Source organism: Lissotriton helveticus, chromosome 7 (assembly GCF_964261635.1).
Source record: "Lissotriton helveticus chromosome 7, aLisHel1.1, whole genome shotgun sequence".
In the NCBI taxonomy this organism is placed as follows: Eukaryota; Metazoa; Chordata; class Amphibia; order Caudata; family Salamandridae; genus Lissotriton; species Lissotriton helveticus.
In genome coordinates this window covers 1,079,656,358-1,079,678,221 of record NC_136068.1, presented here as the reverse complement: position 1 = coordinate 1,079,678,221, position 21,864 = coordinate 1,079,656,358, and the positions used below count along the sequence as shown (strand labels likewise).

General features: G+C 50.1%; 1 protein-coding gene across 2 annotated transcripts in view; it reads right to left on the bottom strand.

Annotated features, from left to right (window-relative positions):
- Positions 1 to 1,407: 1,407 nt before the first annotated feature.
- Positions 1,408 to 21,864, bottom strand: part of RNF213 (ring finger protein 213) — a 2,973,532-nt gene continuing 2,953,075 nt past the window's right edge. For both annotated transcript variants that reach the window (XM_078654076.1, XM_078654077.1), the window contains exon 66: positions 1,408 to 3,987. In XM_078654076.1, the coding sequence (XP_078510202.1) occupies positions 3,837 to 3,987 (151 nt within the window). In that variant the 3' untranslated portion in view covers positions 1,408 to 3,836. The remainder of the gene's footprint in view (positions 3,988 to 21,864) is intronic.

The window sequence follows — 21,864 nt, the reverse complement described above, 5'->3', positions numbered from 1 at the left end:
GGGATACTGTAAACCCAAATTGATAAATGCTATGTGAGGGGCTGTATGTTGAGAAAATCAATAAACAATGTTTCAAAACAAAAAAAAATAGATTTAAGTACATGGATTTTATAAGATCTCCCACAGAGTGAAGTTTATACATTAAGTTTAGGTTGGGGGTCCTACCATTGGCTGTTTTTAATAGCACCTGATCCGAGACTGACCCTGAAAGCAAGACATGTCCATTGTGTAAATCTGCAGATTAAACTGAGAAACATGATCTTATTTTGCATCCCACACAAGAAACTTAAACTAAATGGATTAAGCCACTCTGCTTACAAATGGAGATTAGGACAATGCCATCTTATTTGAGAACATGTTAGTCTCAACAGCATTTGTGTTGTATTTGCAAATTCCAAATACCTTTAGTCAGATTTGTACATAAGATCTAGAGAACTAAAATGACGATTGTAGGAGGTTAAGTCTTCTAATGCACTTTATTAATTGATTTTTATGTCTTTCAACCTGAATTGTATTTTGTAATTTTAATAGTTTTGTAATTTTGTGATTTTATGTGGTTGTGTCGATGGGTGTTTTGTATCAGAACTGACAAAGTAAAGTAGGAGTATCTTCAAGTTGGGTAACAATAAATATCTATTATCTGCAAATAACACCAAAAGATCTCCTCGGGGGTGGCGGACAAATGTGCACTTTACAATTACATCTGTTAAGCCATGTCACACTCTGCATGTTCAGGGGCTCAGTCCTGTGACATGCTTTTCCATCCACTGAGCACAGACTATCTTCTGGAGAGTCTTCCAAGACTGCTTTTTATCGCCCTCTTGAATAATGCTCATCAGAATGCAGCAGTTATCTTGATCGTTTCCTTCGGTCTCACAGAACCTGCTCAGTGCGACATGTAGTGCTATAAATTAAAGAAAAAAACTCCCTCAATTACTTTTTAACGCTTGTGTACATGACACCTTGAAAAGAACTGGGATACATTTTTCAGTGGCAGAGCTCCACTTACTGACTACCCGCCAACTTTATTGAAACCAATTTCATCCACCGAATAATGAAATTGGTTTCAATAAAGTTGGATACAGATGATTGAATCCTGAGTAAATGATGAATCTCTTGATAATACGTTGATAAGAAAACATACGTGTTTTCCAGAGAAGTGCGACCGGTAGTAGGTAGGCGGAGCTCCGCCACTGACAAATTTATTACAGCTGATCGCCATAGTGCAATATCAGTCACTGCACTGTTCACCGGTACGCACACAGAAATATGAATCATAAAAGTTCACAAGGAAAAGATACATACAGAAATATATACCGATGAGTATAGCTATACTATTGATTCTAACGGAGTTAACATAGGTAATGTTGTACACCTTGAAAAGAACCACATACAAGAATCTTTTGCAGCATAATGGATTTATTGAAGGACCACATTTTTAAAGATATTTGCTGTTTAACAAGCATAATAAAAAATAAACCTCGTCAAAATATACAAACAAGTGTAAATTCTTTCGTAACTTTTGCTTTAAAGAACAGAATTAGGTATCAGAAAAAATATTATTCTTCATTAGTATTATATTTATATATATATAATTTTGTTTTAGAGAAACACAGTTTATGTACGTTCTTATCTTAACTTTCGGCTAGCATGCATTAAGGCATTGTTATTTGGAGAGTGCCTCCTGGTCTCTAATTAAGGAAAACCAACCGAGAGAGAGCAGCTGGACCTCTACAACATTAAACCATCATATTAAAGTTTATTGCCCACAAACAATTCCTTTAGGACCAATTAGGGTTCACATGGCTTTTATATCACGATTTAAAAAGAAAGCATTTGGATCCAGTAAAAAAGAATCAGGCACATACAATTTAGACATGTAATAATCATAAACGCAAAGTCATCATGGGATGTATGGATCGATTACATAATAATCTGGTAAAAATATATAAAACTATGTACTTCTAAGTATTGAAACTAACTACAAAATTATGTGGGTGGAGTTCTTTGTGCTTAATTGTACTATCTACCCATAGATCATGCAGATCAGTTTGAAATCAGGAGACAATCATGCTTTAGAAGTAAATAATCAAACATATGTAATTAAATGATGGTCTGTGAATGGCACGGGAATATTGTCAGCAGGAGCGCTGACGCAGCTGTACGCTACCTTTTCAAATTTTAGAGTTCATGCATGGGAACAATGCCTGCACGTGTTATTCTCTTACACATCCATTCTAACGACTCTAAATGGCAATACAAATATTAAGACATCTGTGACGAAAAATGATTGTATCGGAAATGGTTGAGAATGGCTAAGGTGTGGGGTACTGAAGACTTTCGGCCAAGCTAAAAATGTTCATAGCTCCCCCTCCCTCAAAACCCAAGGTGTTCATCACCCGAGAAGCCAAAAATCAAGTTACGCTAAACCAGGCGACTAGAACACGGAATGCAGGGATTTAGGACACCAAACCCCTGGAAGTGTTGATGCGGCTGCCAAAGGCTAGTTCAGCTGCTTCTACCATTAGGAATGTTAAGAAAATGTGGTTACTATGCTTTTATGCTTCAGGAGAGCAAAGTGCTGTATTATATGTTAAAAAATAGGATTTCACATTAAGTGTGGTTGCAATGTATGGAAACATTTGAGATAAAATCACGAGTGTGACTACAAGCAGGCAAGTCGGTCCCCTCAGATAAGGGTGTTCATTAATATCTCTAGGTCATTACTACAGACTGATGAGATCCAGAAACTGACTGAACTGTAAGTTTATCTGGAAATGTACCCACAAGTGAATACCTTTGAAAGAACAGCAAGGCTGGATCACAGTCAGACAAAAAATAATGCTTGCTTTTCTTCGGACACTATCACGATAATTAGACCTTACTGGTCGAGTCTGTGCTTAATGTATAATTTACATAACTGATTAGCGATGCTAAACAAAGCCCGCTTCTTCAATTGGTACATGCCAGACACCAGCACAGCTTCAGAGGCGCTACTGTAGTACACTTCCAAGCAATGAAAATGAAGGTGTGCAGAGGTCACTGTAAACATTTTATAAACTGAAGACATCACTGATAGGAGAAAACCGTGAAATGTTATTTCTATAAAAAAAAGACAGGCACAAACGGTCCTCAGGGCTGTGCTCGCAGTCTAGTTACACAGGAGCCCATGCCTGCTGCAAGTGCTTTTCCAGGGTGTATCGCTTTCGTTCTGCATAGGCTTCTAGAGTGAAAAAGAAATAAGCACAAGCACTTATATCCGTATCAGTGCAAAATGGAGGAGGTAGAGTTCCACTGAGGTGCATATAAAAAGCCATCTCTGGGAGGGCAGCGAAGTCATTCGCCTCCCACGAAATGAAAGTGCCTGTAACAAAAAGAGAACATTGTGCTCTGCCATTCCCGACACTCCAAAGACGTGGAACAAGTGCAATGGGGTGAGGGAGACAACAGCTGGATTCCTCAGTTTGGTCAGGAATCCTGAGCTGTTGTGAGTGACGCCACCGGTTCTGGAATAGTCACGGATATTAGGACTGTATGAACCCCGACATGCCATCAGGAGACTTGCAATTTACACACCAGTTACGCAGACATGGTCGGTATTTTTAAAAATAAAAACACAGCTTTTATGTTCTTGTAGAGAGTTCATCTGTCGACTTGAAACAACATCGTATCTTTGTTTTGTTTACACCTGAGCTTGTGTGTAGGAACGTGCCTTTTGACCGTGAATGTCGCAGATGGTTAAAAGCAGCATGGCGCCCATCAGCTTGGACGTCAGAACATCGCACAGCCCCAGAGTCCGTGCTTGAAGAGCTCGGAAGGAACGAATAGAAGATACTTTATCTGAGACGATCGCGCTTCAGGCTCGCCGCTGCCTTCCAGGCCTCCACGCACTTGGACAGGGCGATCTCTTCCGGGAACAGCTCCTCCAGCTCGTGGTAGGCCTCCTCTCTCTTCCTCTCGATGTAGGCGACGAGTGTGTCCCTCAGGCTAGAACAGAATAAGACAAAACTGGTCATTGGGTGTCATATGAAGACCTTTAGCGACTAACAAGGAGTAGTGGGTCTCAATGACGTGCTACTGTGGCTATGAGGGGCGACTTCGGACTCTGTGAGGGGTGGAAGGGCTGCTGGGGTCTAGAAGGATTCCCTGGCCTATGTGGAGTGCTTTTATAAGAGAGGTGGGTGGCGATTTACTGAGTGTTAAAGGGGTGCCAAAAAATAAAGAAGGTAAGAGAAAAGGTAAGAGAAAAGGCAAGACAGAAGGAAAGAGGGAGAAAGAAAATGCAAGGAACGACAAAGAAAGGAAAAGAGGAGGAAAGAAGGAAAGAAAGAAAGAAAGACAATAGGAAATGAGATAGGTAAAAAAGAGGATAACTTTATACAGAACAATTTTAAATTGATGCAATCCCGTATGCTGTGAAATAGCAGTAATCAGAACACTCCAAAAGGAATTGCATTGCCAGAAGATGGGATCTGATGAAGATGGAATGTGCTTAAGAAGCATCCTCAATATTGCTAAACACTCGGGAGTGCAAAATTCACCAATATATACCGAATGGTGTAACAATATGGACTGGGCTATGGTAGCCGAAAAGGCAGTACATATAAATAGAGGATGCCCCAAGAAGTGGGAGCAAGTGTGGGGAGTGTGAAACAAGCATAGAGGGAATATTTGTACATTACCGCCTCCGGGATTATTGCCAGAGGAAAGTTGAACGATACATTGACATGTAAAAGACTTAAGTATACAAAAAAGCGGAATATGTATAACAGGCGAAATGGTTGTGGCACAAAACGTCGGGTTGATGTAATTAAGTACATGAATGCGTATAAAGTGATGCTTACATATGATATGTTCAATAAAGATGGTAAAAAAAAAGAAGGCTCCTGATATCACACCAGGCTCTGAACACAAAGGCAAAACTAAAGTTATTATATAGTAAAGACAAAAACACTGGCATTGTAGGGAACTAGCTTGTGCGCGGATGTGCTCCTTGTGAGAAGCAAAATTTAGTCACTCAAAACGAAGTTAATCAGTGACTTGAGGGCACTAATGAGACTGTCCATAATCACCCCCTTGTGAGGCTCTGCCGGCTGGAGTCAGTAATCCAGCTTTTATCCTTTCTTTACGGGGCATCAGGGCGCACAACAACCAAAAATACACCCCTGATCAGTGCTTTGAATGGAAAAAAAATAAGTGCAGGTACTCATTAAAATAAGTTAGAGGTGTGGCAAGTGGGTGGAGCAAGAGGCAGGGCTAAGGGCAAGCTATGATGGTACATATTGGCTTCTGTACCAGTTGCAGCACATAGCAAAAACATAAAAAGTGTTTATGTAGCACAAGTTACTACTTGTGTAACGATATATCTGTAAGAGACATTTGTTAGTGTTAGATTCCTTACCTTAGAATATCCCCAGGCGTCAGACTGGATCCGGAAATTTTTGCGTAGCAGTACCCTTGCGCGTCGGTAGGCGTCGTCTGCGGCTCCGCGTCCGTCGTCATGGGCACCGTGATGACGTCGTCGGAGTACTTAGACGCCGCCTCCGCCAGTTCTTAGACACAGCTTTTCCGCGCCAGAAACGCACAGCCATGTTAAAAACCAACACTGGTGCCATTGAAACTAGGGCCCTGAAAGGGGACAACCCTAACCCTAGATATTGGTTCGCAGGATGGGTGAGTCGGTAAGGAATCTAATACTAACTAATGTCTCTTACAGATATATCGTTACACAAGTAGTAACTTGTGCATCTGAAAGAGACACGTTAGTATTAGATTCCTTACCTTAGAATAGATACCCCAGCAATACCAACCCCGGTGGTGGGTCTGCGAACCAATAATCACACCAGAAAGTCCTGGAGTACGGAACGGCCAAAGAAGCCATCCCTCCGGACTTGGCTGTCCAGGCAGTAGTGTCTTGCAAACGTGTGCAGCGATGCCCACGTAGCTGCCTGACAGATGTCTTGTAAGGGCACACCCCTGCCCAGGGCAGTGGTAGCCGCCGTTACTCGGGTAGAATGAGCCCGCAATCCAACAGGGGGCTCCTTCCTAGCCAAGGAGTAGCATGCCTGGATACACAAGATGATCCACCGGGAGATGGTCCTCTTGTGCACCGCTTTCCCCTTCTTAGCGCCCACGTAACCAACAAAGAGTTGGTCATCCACCCGGAACTGGCGTGTGCGATGTAGGAGAGTGGGGTCTGCAATCCCATGGCCACCCCAGATTTTTGCTTTTTGCTTCACTGGTTTACGACTTTCCCTGGCTGTGGGCCTGCTAATCAGACCCACAGCCTAGCTGTTCTCTCGCTAAATTGACAACCATGTACCCTAGGTGCATTTACCAATTGGTACGGGGCCACATTATCAGTCCCTATATAGCATACCTTAGGTATCCAGGGCATAGGTGTACCCAGGGCCTACCAGGGGCTGAAGCATGTATTATGCCACCGGCTGGCCATCCAAAACAGACACAACTGGCTGCACGACAGCTGGGGCAAGGTGGTGTAATCACCCTTTGCTTTAGATATAGTTCACTATATCTAAACCTAAAATGGACACATATATTCCTATCAGTCACGCCTATAGAAGGCCTTATCAATCCTGAAGGCAGAGTGCTTGGAATTATGTGAGATGGTGCTCTGGCATGAGCTGAGCCCGTTTGCAGCTTGCGGAACCAAGTCCTAATAGCTGTTCCATGATAACGCTATACCATATACTTTTAAGTGCATTATAATCCTCGCGGTTAAATGCCAACTCTGGTATAACATTATCAAAACATGTCGAGTAAGGTGTCATACGAATTGGAATACTACCCCCTCGCCAATTCTGGCGACGGGGGTAGCATTCCACCCTTCTATAGGGACACGACATGTATGTAACTGTGAACCCAGGTTAAAGTTAACTCGAGCCTTGGCATCACAAAATGGATGCTGCCACCACAGACACAAGTCTGACCTCCTGCTGCTGGGAGTCCTTCCAGCGAGGGAGGCTTGGACAAAGCGGTTCCTGCCTTGGGAGGTGCTAGCACCACCCCAGACAGGATTTTGTGTATTAGGTAGGCCCAGGCTGAAAGGAATGAGACATGCCTGGGGCACACAAGGTGCCCTGTGCATACACCGGTTCCAACCAGTTGCTGGGGCACTCCAGCCCCAGCTCTGGCGGGAAACTGGACAAAGGATAGGGGGTGTAACCACCCCCCTTCCTGGTCCCACCCAGGGGAGGGACCTAGTTGTAGTGCAGCCCCCTTTAGCTGAATAAAGGTAGGAGCTGGACCCATTCCAAGTTAGATTAATCTTGACAACTTCCACGAAGAAACTCTTGACCTTCGACCTCCTGATCATCAGAAGACTGAAGAATCTCCCCTATGGTCAGGGAGTGACCATCCTGCTTCGCAGGCACCATCAAGCTCCTGTGCGGTTTGCTGCAAAGTCCTTCGATCCCGGAATCCGACGATCCAGCTCGACAAGACCCGGACCTCCAGACCTCTCTGACCTCTACCCACATCCACAGCACAGCTGGGACCCGTGGGTGCGACGAGCAACGTGGAGACGGCCATCTTGAGAAAACCTGCACAGCGCTTCCAGCACGACCACCGAGTGACCCTCGAGTAAGTGCATCAGGGTCTGAGAAGCCCTACACCGACGCAGCTCCTGCACCAAAGACCAGCCCCCCAGCATCCCCGTGATCTGCGTGGGGCCCTTTTGCTTGGTTGCTGCTTTTCCTGTTGTCTAGTCACTTGCCGGCTGGCTAGTGACCTCTGAGACGACGACCTGAAGATTTCGACACTGCTAGTCTGGTCCCCCAGACTGGCCCCTGCCTCCTTGTGAAAGAGAGGCACCCCGGACCCTCCTGGTCCACACCAGACACCATCTTTGTTCCATCGCGTGGCTTGCATTAGCCAAGGCCTGTTGTCCAGATCGACGATCAGACACCGCTAACAGCAGCTGACTACGTGGGACAGCTCGTGCCTCCAGCCTGGTCGTGAAGAGCAGCTCCTGGTCCGCGCAGCTACAGAGAGAAGCGACCCCTCCTTCACCTGAACGCGGCGACAGCTCCTGGTTCCCTCCTGGTTCCAGCACCGTCACTGGCTAGTGACCAAGACTCTGTCCCCTTCCTTTTCAGGACTTCCTTCTTCCTAGTTCCATCCTTGGAACCACCGGACTCCTCCATCTGGCTGCCTGCCAGCAACTTCTTGTTTCAGGCATCACCGGGATCAACACAGCAGACCCGACACCACTTCAGCCCTATGCACCCGCAGCCTGTGGGTTAGGTAACTAAAGCTTCTAGGTGCTGAAGTCTGTGTTCACTATCCTAGTGTTCAGGTCCACTGTTGTTTTCCCTCCATCCAGCCGGGTTCGTCCGGAATCCGTAACTTTGTAAACTGTAGCATCCATAGACGTTGGTACGCATCCCGCGTGAGAGTTTCCACTCTGCACGTGAGTCCCGTGGGCCTCCTGCTCCGTACTTACCTAGTTCGTAGCGTAGTCCCAGCGATCCTCCAGCCTCTGGATCTCCTTACAGTACTTTCTTTCCTCGCATTCCATTGTTTTGAGTATATGGATTGCCGTGCCCCTCAGGCACACGTGTAGATATTGTGCGAACTCTTATTTCTTTTGTAGTATTGTCACGTGCTTAGCCCTCTGACCTCATAAAGAGTCCAGAGGTGTATGTTAACTAATAAATATCTGTTTATTTTTATAACAACCTGTGTGGTGTCCTTTCATCTGGTATTCAAGGGGTTATATTGTGGTAAAACAGCTGGCTTCACATGCCATTCAGAGTTTAGCCTAAAGACTTGTCCACGCTACTAGGATAGCTGGTTTTACAAAGGTTGACTTTACAACCAATCACCATAAGGGTTGTTTGGACTGATACAAGGTGATCACTAGAATTAGTGAACATCATATATCAGGCCAACTTCTCACATGCGATCCAAATAAAATAAGAGCGCACGTTTTGGGTCCAGACGGTGGAGCCGCTCTTCCTCTTTAGAGGGATGCGGTGGCGGGAAGAAGGTTGGCAAGGTGATAGACTGCCCGATGTGGAAGGCCGTGACAACTTTGGGCAGGAAAGAAGGTTTGGTACGCAGCACCACTTTGTCCGGATGGACAGAAAGGAAAGGTGGAGTACAAGAAAGGGCCTGGAGCTCACTCACTCTCCTGGCAGAGGTGATGGCAACCAGGAAAGCAGTCTTCAAAGTCAGAGGGCGAAGAGGACAGTTGTGAAGTGGCTCAAAGGGAGCGCACATCAGAAACATAAGAACCAGGTTCAAGTCCCACTGAGGCATCACAAACGGAACAGGAGGAAACGTGTGTGTGATGCCCTTAAGAAATCTATTTACAATAGGGGACTTGGACAAAGAAGGTTGATCAGGCAGCCTTAGAAAGGCTGAAAGGGCAGAAAGGTAGCCCTTGATAGTGCCCAGAGCAGAGCCCTGCTGGGCAAGAGAAAGAAGGAAGAGAAGAACCTCAGAAAGAGGGGCATTGAGAGGATCCACAGCCTTTGCTGTGCACCATGCCACAAATCTGTTCCACCTGCAGGCGTATACCGACTTAGTGGAGGGCCGCCTGGCCGCCAGAATGACGTTACAGACTTCAGGAGGCATGTCAAATGGCCTCAACTGTCGCCGCTCAATCTCCAAGCATGGAGGTGGAGACTGGACACGTTCGGGTGGAGGACCGTCCCCTGCTGCTGCGACAGAAGGTCCTCCTGAAGAGGCAGACGAACCGGGGGATCGACTGACAGACTGAGTAGCTCTGGATACTAGTACCTTCTCGCCCAGTCAGGAGCCACAAGGATGACTTGGGCCCGGTCGCGCTTGATCTTCTTCAGCACTCTGGGCAGAAGTGGTATAGGCGGAAAGGCGTACAAAAGACCGCAACTCCACTCGCGACGAAAAGCGTCTCCGAGCGAGTGCCGCCTTGGAAATTCCAACGCGCAGAACTGATGACATTGCGCGTTCTCTTCGGTGGCGAATAGATCTAACCAAGGCTCTCCCCATCGCTGAAAGAGGCCTTGCGCCACGTCCGAGTTCAGACGCCATTCGTGATCCATCATGCACCGACGCCTGAGCTTGTCCGCCCTGGCGTTGAGAACCTGCCAGGTGTTGAGCCACCAGGGTCACGCCCTGGCATTCCAGCCATTGCCAAAGGCGAAGAGCCTCCTGGCAAAGGGTCCACGACCCCACCCCGCCTTATTTGTTGCAGTACCACATGGCGGTGGTGTTGTCCGTGAACACCTGCACTACACTCCCCCGGACAGAGGGGTGGAATGCCTTCAGTGCTAGACGAATCGCCCGGAGCTCCAACAGGTTGATGTGGACCCGGGCCTCCGCCGGAGACCAGAGGCCTCTGATCTCCGCCTCTCCCATGTGGCCTCCCCAGCCCTGGAGGGACGCGTCGGTCTCAACTACGTGCTCCGGTTGGGGAAGGGAGAGGGATCTGCCGCTGACCCAATCGCGGTCCGTGAGCCACCACTGCAGCTGTCTCGCAGTGCCCTCCGAGATCAGGACGTGGTCGGACAGGTTGCCCTGATGCTGGGCCCACAAACTTCAGGTCCCACTGCAGAGCCCGCATCCGCCACCTGGCGTGATGCACCAGAAGGATGCAGGAGGCCATCAGCCCCAGAAGCCGCAGCGTCAACCTGACCGAGACCCGGGATAACGGCTGAAAGATGGGAATCAGAGCCTGAATATCCCGGACCCGCTGTTCGGGTGGATAAACCCGAAACTGCGCCGAGTCTAGAACCGCTCCGATGAAGAGGAGCTTCTGAGATGGGCACAGGTGTGACTTTGGCACATTGATGGAGAACCCCAGCTGGTGCAGGAGATCTGCCGTAGTCTGGAGGTGGCTGACAACTGTCTGGGGCGAGCCCGCCTTCAACAGCCAGTCGTCGAGGTAGGGGAAGACTGAAACCCCTAACCTGCGCAGATGAGCTGCGACCACCGCCATCACCTTTGTGAACACCCGTGGGGCGCTGGTAAGGCCGAAGGGGAGCACGGTAAACTGAAAGTGCTCGTGGCCAACCGTGAACCGCAGGTAGCGCCGGTGGGACGGCAGGACGGGGATGTGGAAATAAGCGTCCTGCAAGTCCAACGCTACCATCCAGTCTCCTGGGTCCAGGGCAGCTAAGACCTGAGCCAGTGTCAGCATCTTGAACTTCTCCTTCCGGAGGAAGCCGTTGACGTTCCGTAGATCCAAGATAGGGCGTAGGCTCCCTTTGCCCTTCTTGGGTACCAGAAAGTAGTGGGAGTAGCCCAGGAACACGCTCGATGCCCCCCTTGGCCAAGAGGGCCGTAACTTCCTCCTGCAGAAGTCGCAAATGATCCCCCGATACACGGTGGTTCTGCGGTGGCATGGCTGGAGGGGTCGCCTCGAAGGGGAGGGTGTAGCCCCTTTGGACGATTTGTAGCACCCACCTGTCCGAAGTGACAGTGCGCCAGTGGAGGTGGTGATGGCGAACCCTGCCCCCCACTGGCGTCACATGAGCCTGAAAGCACGGACTAGGAGGGTTTTGAGGCGGATGCTGCGGGGGAAGGTGTGGACTGACCTCGCCGTTGACCCCTACCGCCCGAACGGCGGTTACCACGGCCGCCACCGCGTTGGGTATTGCCCTGCGGAGCGTGGCTAGCGGCACGTGTGGGTGCACCCCTTCCGCGGCCACGAAAGGAGTGATAAGCAGCCGATTGCTGGCGCGGGGCCGAGAGGCCCAAGGACTTGGCCGTAGCCCTGGAGTCCTTAAAGCGCTCGAGCGCATCGTCTGCTTTGTCACCAAAGAGGCGACGGCCATCGAACGGCATGTCCATGAGTGTGTTCTGGACATCTGCCGAAAAGTTGGCGGACCTCAGCCTGGCGTGGCGTCTGACCGCCACCGTCGTTGCCATCGCTCTACCTAGCGAGTCGGTGGTATCCAGCCCACACCGGATGGAATATTTGGCTGCAACCCGGCCCTCCACAAGGGCTTGGCCGAGTTTGGCCCGTACCTCCAACGGACACTCTGGCAGCACATCCGCGACCGTATCCCACAGAGAGTGGGTGTAACGGCCCAAGAGGCATGCGGTGTTGGAAGACCGCAGACCCAGACTAAGGGATGAGAATATCTTTTTACCATACTGCTCATACCTCTTGGATTCCCTGTCCGGCAGGGCCGACGGGAACGCGGTCTGGGAATTGGAGGCCTGGATGACCAGGCTCTCGGGGGTGGGGTAGGTGGACAGGAAACATGGGTCGCCCGGGGCTGGGCGGTGGCGTCTGGCCACGTTCCTATCTACGGGCGAACCCGTAGCGGGCTTGGACCAAGTGCCCAGAAGAACGTCGGTCAAGGCCTCATTAAAAGGCAGCAGAGGCTCGGCCGAGCTTGACTGCGGTTTAAGGACCTCAGTGAGGAGATTAGTCCTCACGGCCGCGACGGGGAGTTCAAGGCCCAAGGCCTTGGCAGCCCTCATCAGCACCACACTGTAGGTTGCCCCCTCCTCCGAAGCCACGGTAGGAGGGGAGACAAAACCAGTGTCTGGAGAGGTGTCCAGACCACTGGCCTCCCCAAGGTCTCCTGCCCAGTCCTCATGAGACTGACACTCCCTGGTCAGAGGGTCCTCAGACCCCTCCCAGTCCTCTTCATCACCCATCTCCTGAAACTCAGGGTTCTCAACTAATGGGGCCTGTTCATAAAAGTGATATTCACCAAACGACGTCTGGAGCGGCGCCCATCGGGGCCGTCCCGACGGCTGAACAGGAACGAAGGTAGGACCGGGGACGGCGCCGCCCGAGGACGGCCCCGGAGGCGACACCTGAGGGTCCGACGCCGGGGAGGTCGTAAGATCCACCGGCGACGAACCAGATCCCGAAGGAGGTCCAGCGGCATCCTGCGGCGCCGGGCCCGAAGGCGACGACTTCGACCCGGAGGAGTGCGGCCTACTCTCGGAGCTGTGGTGGCTCCGAGCCCGCGACCTGTCCCTCGACCTCCCATGGGACCGAGAACTCTCGCGGCGCGGGACCGACTGCCGGAGTTCGAGTCGCCTGCGGGACCGCTCCCACCTGGCTTTCGAAGAGAGGGCCCGGCAGTCGGAGCAGGCCTTGTCGTCGACGCCTAGACAAGTTAAACACCGGCGGTGCGGATCCATGACCGACATCAGGCGGTCGCAATCCTCGCAGTACTTGAAACCAGGCATCCCTACGGCACCGATCGGAGTCGAAAGACTTCGAGAAATGATCAAAAGCCATCAAAAAAGTTAGTAAAAAAATGACTAGGGTTACTGCTTTTTCCAGATCTGCGCTTGCTGGCGTGGAAAAAAGAAGAACTGACGTCAGCACGCGGAGGCGGCGTCTAAGTACTCCGACGACGTCATCACGGCGCCCACGACGCCGACGACGGACGCGGAGCCGCAGACGACGCCTACCGACGCGCAAGGGTACTGCTACGCAAAAATTTCCGGATCCAGCCCGACGCCTGGGGATATTCTAAGGTAAGGAATCTAATACTAACGTGTCTATTTCAGATCCTGTGAGTACTGGTCCATTTAAAGCACTGCCACTGCCCTTTTCCCTACGACCAGGCTCATCATGTCTCTTGCTGGTTCTTTGCCTTTACATCTAAATGTCCTCTCCACTTCACCTGTCACCTCACTTTACATTCCTCCCCCCCTTGACCTTCTATGTTCGTCTCATTTTTCTCCAAACCAAATGCATGACCAGGGCCCGGGCCTTGGTGGGCCTAACCTCGACTAAGAGCGCGGAGGCAGCGACATGACCATTCTGGTGGGCTCTTTCGTCTTCTGACCACGGTTGGAGACGATCATGCATCATGCACTGATCTTGGAGAGAATGGGATGTACCGAACTCTGGGGCCCAACAAGAGTCCTAGACTCACCAATACATTGAGGCAAGGGGCTCTGGCGTGCTCATGCCCCCCCTCCCGTACGGTGACTTTGGATGAAGCAAGGCCAAGTGATTAGGGAGTTGATTAAAGACTGGAACCTCCAGAAGTGTCACCGCTGTCTATGGAAATGGACTCTATTGGATGATTGCTGCGATCTGAGGAGACAAATGTGGGTCTGCTCGTGTCCCCCTGCTGACAACTGATTGAGTAGAGACAGGGCCTAAGAAGGCAGTATATTTGACAATAAATTGACCTTCAACGCCCAGATAAATAAAGTGTCCTCAACTGTTTGGTACATTTTAAAAATGATCTGAAGAACACAGCCTTATATCCCCCACGATTCATGTAAAACACTAGTTACGGCATTGGCCTTGTCCAGATTGGATTATGGCAACGCCTTGTATGCTGGGTTACAAGTCCAACATCTAACTAAACTCCAGCGTCTGCAGAATGCTCCCTGTTGCGGACAGCCAAGACCTGTAACCTTCTCCCAATCACGATAAAGAGCAGCCCTTCACTTTGTTCTTTTAGAAAAGCCGTAAAAACGTGGCTCTTTACCTCTTAAGTCCACTCATTACCTTTCTGGCAATCTTTCTCATATCGACCCCTAGCGCCAAGACGCCTCAGGGCATTCGCGCGCTCTATAAATCTTCAAATCATTAATGCATTGCAGCAAAATGAAACTGGAATTTGCCTGGTACAGGCCGTTGCTGCCTGAGGTGACTTGCTGCATGGATGATGGATAAAGTACATACTAGGCAAGACAAACTGACCTTCGAACACCGATGGCAAACCCATACAATGGAGCCCCAGCCCAGGAACTTGACATCAAAGCTGTTTCTGGATTTGAATCAAGCCTTACATCCATAGATACGTAAATTGACTTATTAAAGGACAGGTTTGACCATTTCAAGGAAAAGGTGGACAAGCATGATGAATGGATCGATTAACTTGAACATCACACCTCAGAAGTAAAAGATGGCCAGTCTGTAGACAAAGAAAAGCTACTGCGAATGGAGAAGGTCCTGAAGGTGATTCGCAATAAAGAACAAGTTACTTACCTTCGGTAACACATTATCTGGTATCTAGCTGCAGATTCCTTACCTTTGAATTTCCCAGGCGTCAGGCTGGATCCTGAAACTTTTGCTGAGCAATACCCCTTGCGCGCGACATCAGGTGGCTCCGTTCGGCTCCACGTGACGTCATTGGTGTTGGCTATTATTATTAGACGGTCTTATATAGCGCGTAGTTACCCTGGGGCATCCCAGCGGTTATCAGAACAAGGCAACGTTCATGTGAGTTCAGGGTCAGCAGTTAACAGAAAAGGTGTGTTTTCAGATGTTTACGAAAACGAAAGAGACAAGTCTCAGAGCGCAAGCTTAAGGGGAGTGAGTTCCAAAGTACCGCGACATTCACAGAGAACCTTCTTCCTCCTGTGAGGGCCTTTTTAACCCTAGGGGTCTTGAGCAGATGTTTTTGATTTGAACAAAGTGTTCTGCTAGCCTTGTAAGAAGTAACCAGATTCTGCAGGACGGGAGGGCCTTTACCCTGCAAGATTTTATGAGCGAGGCAGAGAGATTTAAATGTCACCCTTTCCCGCACCGGTAACCAATGCAGTGCCCTCAGTGCGGGTTTAGCCAACCGTGACATAGGCTATGACATTGCCTTGCCTACAAAGGCGCCATCCAGGCGAACGAACGTCATTACTTTTCGGTTTTTCCATGCAAGAAGTGTAGAGCCACGAAATGACTGATGAAAACATGTGCAAAACTAGGGCCCTGAAAGGGGAGAAGCCCTAGACCTACAACATCAGTCCGCAAAGCGGGGAGGGAAGGGTGGAGCTGTAAGGAATCTGCAGCTAGATAGAGTCTCTACCAGATAATGCGTTACCGAAGGTAAGTAACTTGTTCATCTGATAGAAACTTCTAGCTGCAGATTCCTTACCTTTGAATCAGATACCCGAGCCATACCATCCCGGCAGTGGGTTGCGGACTCATGGGCTAGACCGATGACCACGTCGCTACAGGACAGATTTCTTGAACTGGGACACCCAGTACCAAACCTGTACTCGCAGCCTTTCCCCTGGTGGAATGGGCTCTTTATCCTTCAGGGACCTGCTTCTTCGCCAAGGCATAACAGATTTAAATGCAGAAAACAACCCAGCGAGAGATGGTTCTTTTCTGCCCTGCCTTTCCCTTCTTTGCTCCCACATACCCCACAAAGAGTTGGTCATCCACCCGGAACTCTTTTGTGCGGTCAAGGTAGAATGACAACCCTCTTTTTGGTTCCAGTTGGTGGAGACGTTCCTCCTCCTTAGAGGGATTAGAGGAGCAAAGAAGGTGGGTAAAGTAATGGAATGGCCCAAAATTGAATGGGGTCACAACCTTTGGTAAGAATGATGCCCTGGTGCGAAGCTCTACTTTGTCCAGTAAGGACATAAGGTAAGAGGGCGAGCTGGAGAACGCCTGCAATTCACTCACCCTCCGGGCTTCTGGGCTGATTAATCGCTACTAAGAAGGCTGTTTTGATGGTCAACAGCCGGAGGGGTCAATTGTGCAAAGGCTCGAAAGGAGCGCACATCAGATAAGTGAGGACCAAATTCAGGTCCCATTGTGGCATAAGGGTGTATGTGGAAATAAATGAACCAACGCTTTCAGAAATCTATTTACAATAGGAGGTTTAACCCCTTGTCTGTGCTGGGGGGCACGGGGGCTCGTACAGCGCCCTGGTGCTCATGCTGAGGTCAGCTCGTCATGAGCTCCGGTGCTCATGACGGGCTGAGCTCGTCATGGTCACACCCGTTCCCATGGAACGTTCAGCACAGCAGGGGAAACAGCCCAGCGTGCGAGCATTCCACGGGACGGGCACGGTCATGACGAGCTGAGCTCGTTATGAGCACCCAAGGGGTTAAAGAGAGAAGGCTGGTCTGGCAGCCGCAAAAAAGCAAACAGAGCAGATAGGTAACCCATGGGAGTTCACAAAGCAGAGCCCTGCTGGGCAGGGGTAAGAATGAACAAAAGGACAGTAGAAAGAGGAGCCGAAAGAGGGTCAATAGACCGTTCAGTACAATATGATACAAATTTCTGCCAACGGCAGGCATATACCGACTTAATGGAGGGCCGCCTGGCCGCCAGAATGACATTACAGACTTCGGGAGGAAGGTCAAAAGCCATCATTTGCCGCGGCTCAATCTCCACACATGGAGGTGCAGAGTTGACAGGTTCGGGTGGAGAATCCTCCCCTGCTGCTGTGACAGAAAATCCTCCAGAAGGGGCCGCCTTATTGGGGGATCGACACTCATGCTCAGAATCTCAGGATACTAGACTGTCCTTGCCCAGTCCGGCGCCACAAGGATGACTTGGGCTCGGTCGCTCCTGATCTTCATGGCCAGGAGTGGTATGGGTGTTAAGGTGTACAACAGGCCTGAGCTCCACTCGCGACGAAACGCGTCGCAGAGTGATAGCTGCCTTGGAAACTCCAGCGCACAATACAGCTGACATTGCGCGTTCTCTTTGTATTCGAACAAATCTAACCAAGGTTCTGCCCACTGTTGAAAGAGACCTTGCGCCACCTGGTTGGAGACGCTATTCGTGATCCTGAAGGCATCGACAGCTGAGATCGTCTGCCCTGGCTTTCAGAGAACCTGCCAGGTGTTGAACCACCAGGGTTATGCCCTGCTGTTCCAGCCATGCCCAGAGATGCAGGGCCTCTTGACAAAAGGTCCACGACCCCTCCCCTGCTTGCTTGATGCACTACCACGTGGCGGTGGTGTTGTCTGTAAACACCTGCACCAACTTCCCCTTGACAGAGGGAAGGAATGTTTTCAATGCCGACTGAATCGCTCGGAGCTCCAACAAGTTTATATGGAGCCCCGTCTCCACCGGAGGCCAGTGAACCCTGATCCCTGCCTCTCCCTTGTGGCCGCCCCATTCTAGAAGAGACGCATCTGTCACAACTATGAAATCTGGTTGGGGAAGGAAGAGAGGTCTTCCGTTGACCCAATTGCGGTTCGTTAACCACGACTGCAAACCCTTCGCATTTCCTTCCGAGATCTGAACCACGCCGGTGAGAATTCCCCTGCTCTGCCTATTGGAACTTCAAGTCCCACTGCAGAGCCCGCATACAGCACCTGGTGTGTCTAACCAACAGGATGCAGGACGCCATGAGACCCAACAGCCTCAGAGTCAACCTCACCGAAATCCAGGATAGAGGCTGAAACATCGGAATCACAACCTGAATATCCTGGACTCGCTGCTCAGGAGGATATGCCTGAACCTGCACTGTGCCCAGAACAGCCCTGATGAAAGGGGGTGTCCAAGAAGGAGTCAGGTGTGACTTCGGCACGTTTATAGAGATCCCCAGCGAATGCAGGAGGTCCGCCGTAGTCTGAAGGTGGAAGATGACTGCCTGGGGCGAGGACGCCTTCATCACACAGTCATCTAGGTAGGGGAAGACTGAAACCACTAACCTGCGCACCACCGCCATTACCTTGCTGAACACCCGAGGGGCACTGGTAAGACCGAAGGGAGCACGGTAAACTGAAAGTGCTTGTGGCCTACCTTGAACCGCAGGTAATGCCTAAGGCCCGGCAGGATGTGAATGTGAAAATATGCATCCTGCAGGTCCAACGCCACCATCCAGTCTTCTTGGTCTAGGGCAGACAAGATCTGAGCCAATGTAAGCATTTTGAATTTCTCCTTTTTGAGGAAGAGATTGATGGTCCGAAGATCTAAAATGGGCTGAAGCCTCTTGCTCTTCTTTGGAATCAGAAAGTAGCAGGAATAACAGACACTGCCTACTTCTGAAACTGTGACCCTTTCTATAGCTCCTTTGGCCAAAAGAGTTGTAACTTCCTCTTGGAGCAGCTTCAAATGATCCTCCGTGAGCCGTTCCTGAGTTGGCGGAATAGGAGGAGGAAAAGAAAGGAAAGGAAGAGAATAGCCCTCCTGGACGATATGCAAGACCCACTTGTCCGCTTTTTGTAGATCTCCAGCGGGGGAGACGAGGACGAATTCTCCCACCCACTGGAGTAGTGTGGTCCTGCAGAATCAGCCTAGGAGTGCTTGGAGGCGGCTGCTTAGGGCAGTGTGGTAGATGACTTCTGGCCTCCATTTCGAGGATGAAAGGTACCAAGTCTGTGTCCATGCACGGCTTGGGCAGTCTGGGACAGAGGCTGGAATAGGGCTGACGCAGCTGGAAACCCCTTCAATTGCCATGAAAGGGGAGAAAGGAAGACTGGCCACAAGGAAGGGAGGAGAGGCCAAGGATCTGGCCGTAGCTCGAGAGTCCTTCAACCTGACCAGGGCTGAATCTGCCTTTCCCCCAAAAATGCAGGTTCCATCAAAGGGAATGTCCATCAAATTGGCCTAGACATCCCTGAGAAGCCAATTGTACGAAGCCAGGCGTGGTGCCTCAAGGCCACCGTTGTTGAAACAGACCTGCCCGGCGTATCGGTCGTATCCAAACCACACCGTATGGCGAATTTTACTGCACGTCTCCCGTCCTTGACAGCTTGAGAGAGCACAGCCCGGGCCTCCTCCAGGACCTGTGGCATCACCAGCTTAACTGTCTCCTAAACAGACCACAATGCCAGACTGGAGGAAGAAAACATCTTCTTCCCAAATGTGTCCAGTCTCTTGGACTCCCTATACGGAGTGGCGGAAGGGAATGCGCCCTGGGATGTGGATGCCTGCACCACCAAACTTTCTGGGGTGGGGTGTTGGCTGAAGGAGTTTGGGTCATCTGGAGCTGGGCAATATCGGCGTGCAATCGTCCTATTCACAGGTGCCCCAGTGCTAGGCTTAGAACATGTTCCTAGAAGGACGTCCGTAAGTGCCTCATTAAAGGGAAATAGGGGGTCAGAGGTGGAAGCCCCAGGTTGAAGCACTTCGGTCAGGAGATTAATCCTGACCTCCACTGAGGGCAACTCCAGTCCAGGGACCTCAGCTGCCCTCTTAACCACCAGGGTATAAGACGCCTCCTCCTCCATAGCCACAGCAAGAGGAGAAAGCATGCCAGTGTCTGGGGATGTATCCAGACCACTGGCTTCCCCAAGTTCCCCACACCAGTCCATAGTCTCCTCAGAGACATCCTAGTTCTCTGATGGGTCCCCAGCCTTCTCCCATTCCTCTCCTGAGCCCACCATGTCCACGAAGTGCTCAGGCGAAAACATAGAACCCCTGGGTTCTATCGATGTCGGAATCCAGCTCCGTGTCGTCGGGGATGTGGATGGGGCTTGCGCCACTGACGGGCATTGGCGAGTTTGCAGGCACTGACTTCGGGGTCGACGCAGGGGGTGGTCGTGTTGGTACGACCGATCCCTGAGGCTCCACCAGTGCTGTGGACGAAGCCGAGACGTCTAACCCGATGGGGCACCATCTGACCCTGTGAGGCCAGAGGGGTAACCAACGGGGTTGTTCCGCTCAAATACGCAGCGCATAGCCTCGTAAAAATCTTTAATTTGAGCGGGAGTTGCTCTGGCGCCTGGAAAGGGAGGGAGGCGCGAAGTCGACTCAGGCTCTGAAGAACAGTGCTAGAGCGTCAGTGCTCCTTATCTATCTCGACGACGGACGCCAGTTGAGGTGAAGTTGAAGTCTGCTTGGACTTCTTCTTGGGCGCCTCTTGCCGGGCCGCGAGCAACTTCATCATCTGCTCCCTCAAGGTCTTCGGAGCCATCGCCCGACAGTCGGAGCACGACACCACAAACATGCACGGTGGGGATCGGTAATCAACATCATGCGGGTACAAGTCACGCATGGTTTAAAACCTGTCTTTCTACCACACATCCCTCGCACACTGACAAAAGTCGAGTAGAAAGCCTGCCAAAAAGTGGCAGAGGGGTAGCTTTTTCCCAGATCGGTGCTTAACTGGCACAGAAAGAAGAGAACTAACGTCCGCGCCCCTTGGTGGTGCCTATGTAGGCACTGCAACGTTATAAAAGGCGCTACAGACGTCACGCGGAGCCAAATGGAGCCACCCGACGTCGCCAGTAAGGGGTATTGCTCAGAAAAAGTTTCCGGATCCAGTCTGATGCCTGGGAAATTTAAAGGTAAGGAATCTGCAGCTAGAAGTCTCTATCAGATAATGAAGATTTAGAGGCATGTTTGAGAAGAAGGAAAATGCTACTTACCAGTATGCATCTGTTCTTGGCTGTAGAGCTGCAGATTCACACACTGTGCATAGATTGCCATCTGGTGTTGGGCCTGGATGTTTGCACCTGGTTGTTGTCCTGGAAAAGTCTTTGGAAGTCACAAGATAGGTGACTCCTCCTTTGGACCATAGTGTGCAAGGGCATCGGCTCCATCTTCAGGTCGTTTTTTTGCCAGTTAGGGAAATGATTGATTTTTGTGAGAAACAGAGAAGATGCCCATGTATGCTGTATCTAAATAAGATAATACTGGAACAGATGAAGGTAGCAGGGTAGGCGGGTGGGCATATGTGAATCTGTAGCTCTACATACCAAGAACCGATGCATACTGGTAAGTAGCATTTTCCGTTCGAGGCATATGAGCTGCAGATCACACACTGTACATAGATTGTATAGCAGTACTCCTCCCTAGTGGCAACCCACAGTATCTGTTGCAGTTGTTTGAAATAATGTTTTGAGTACAGCTTGGCCCACACTAGCTTGTTGCTTTGCGTGCACATCTACACAATAGTGTTTTGTGAATGTGTGTGGTGTGGACCATGTAGCTGCTTTGCAGATGCCATCTAAGGGAATGTTCCCTAAGAAAGCCATTGAAGCCCCTATTTTTCTGGTAGAGTGGGCTTTGGGGGGAATAGATAATGTACGTTTTTCTTTTTGATAGCACATTTGTATGCATTTGACAATCCACCTTGCAATTCCTGATTTTGAAATGGGGTTGCCTTTATGTGGTGGTGAGATGGGCACAAAAAGTTGCTGAGTTTTGCTAAAAGGGTTTTGTTCTGTCAATATAATAAAGGATTGCTCTTTTTACGTCTAGCGTATGAAGAGCCCTTTCTGCGACTGTTTGTG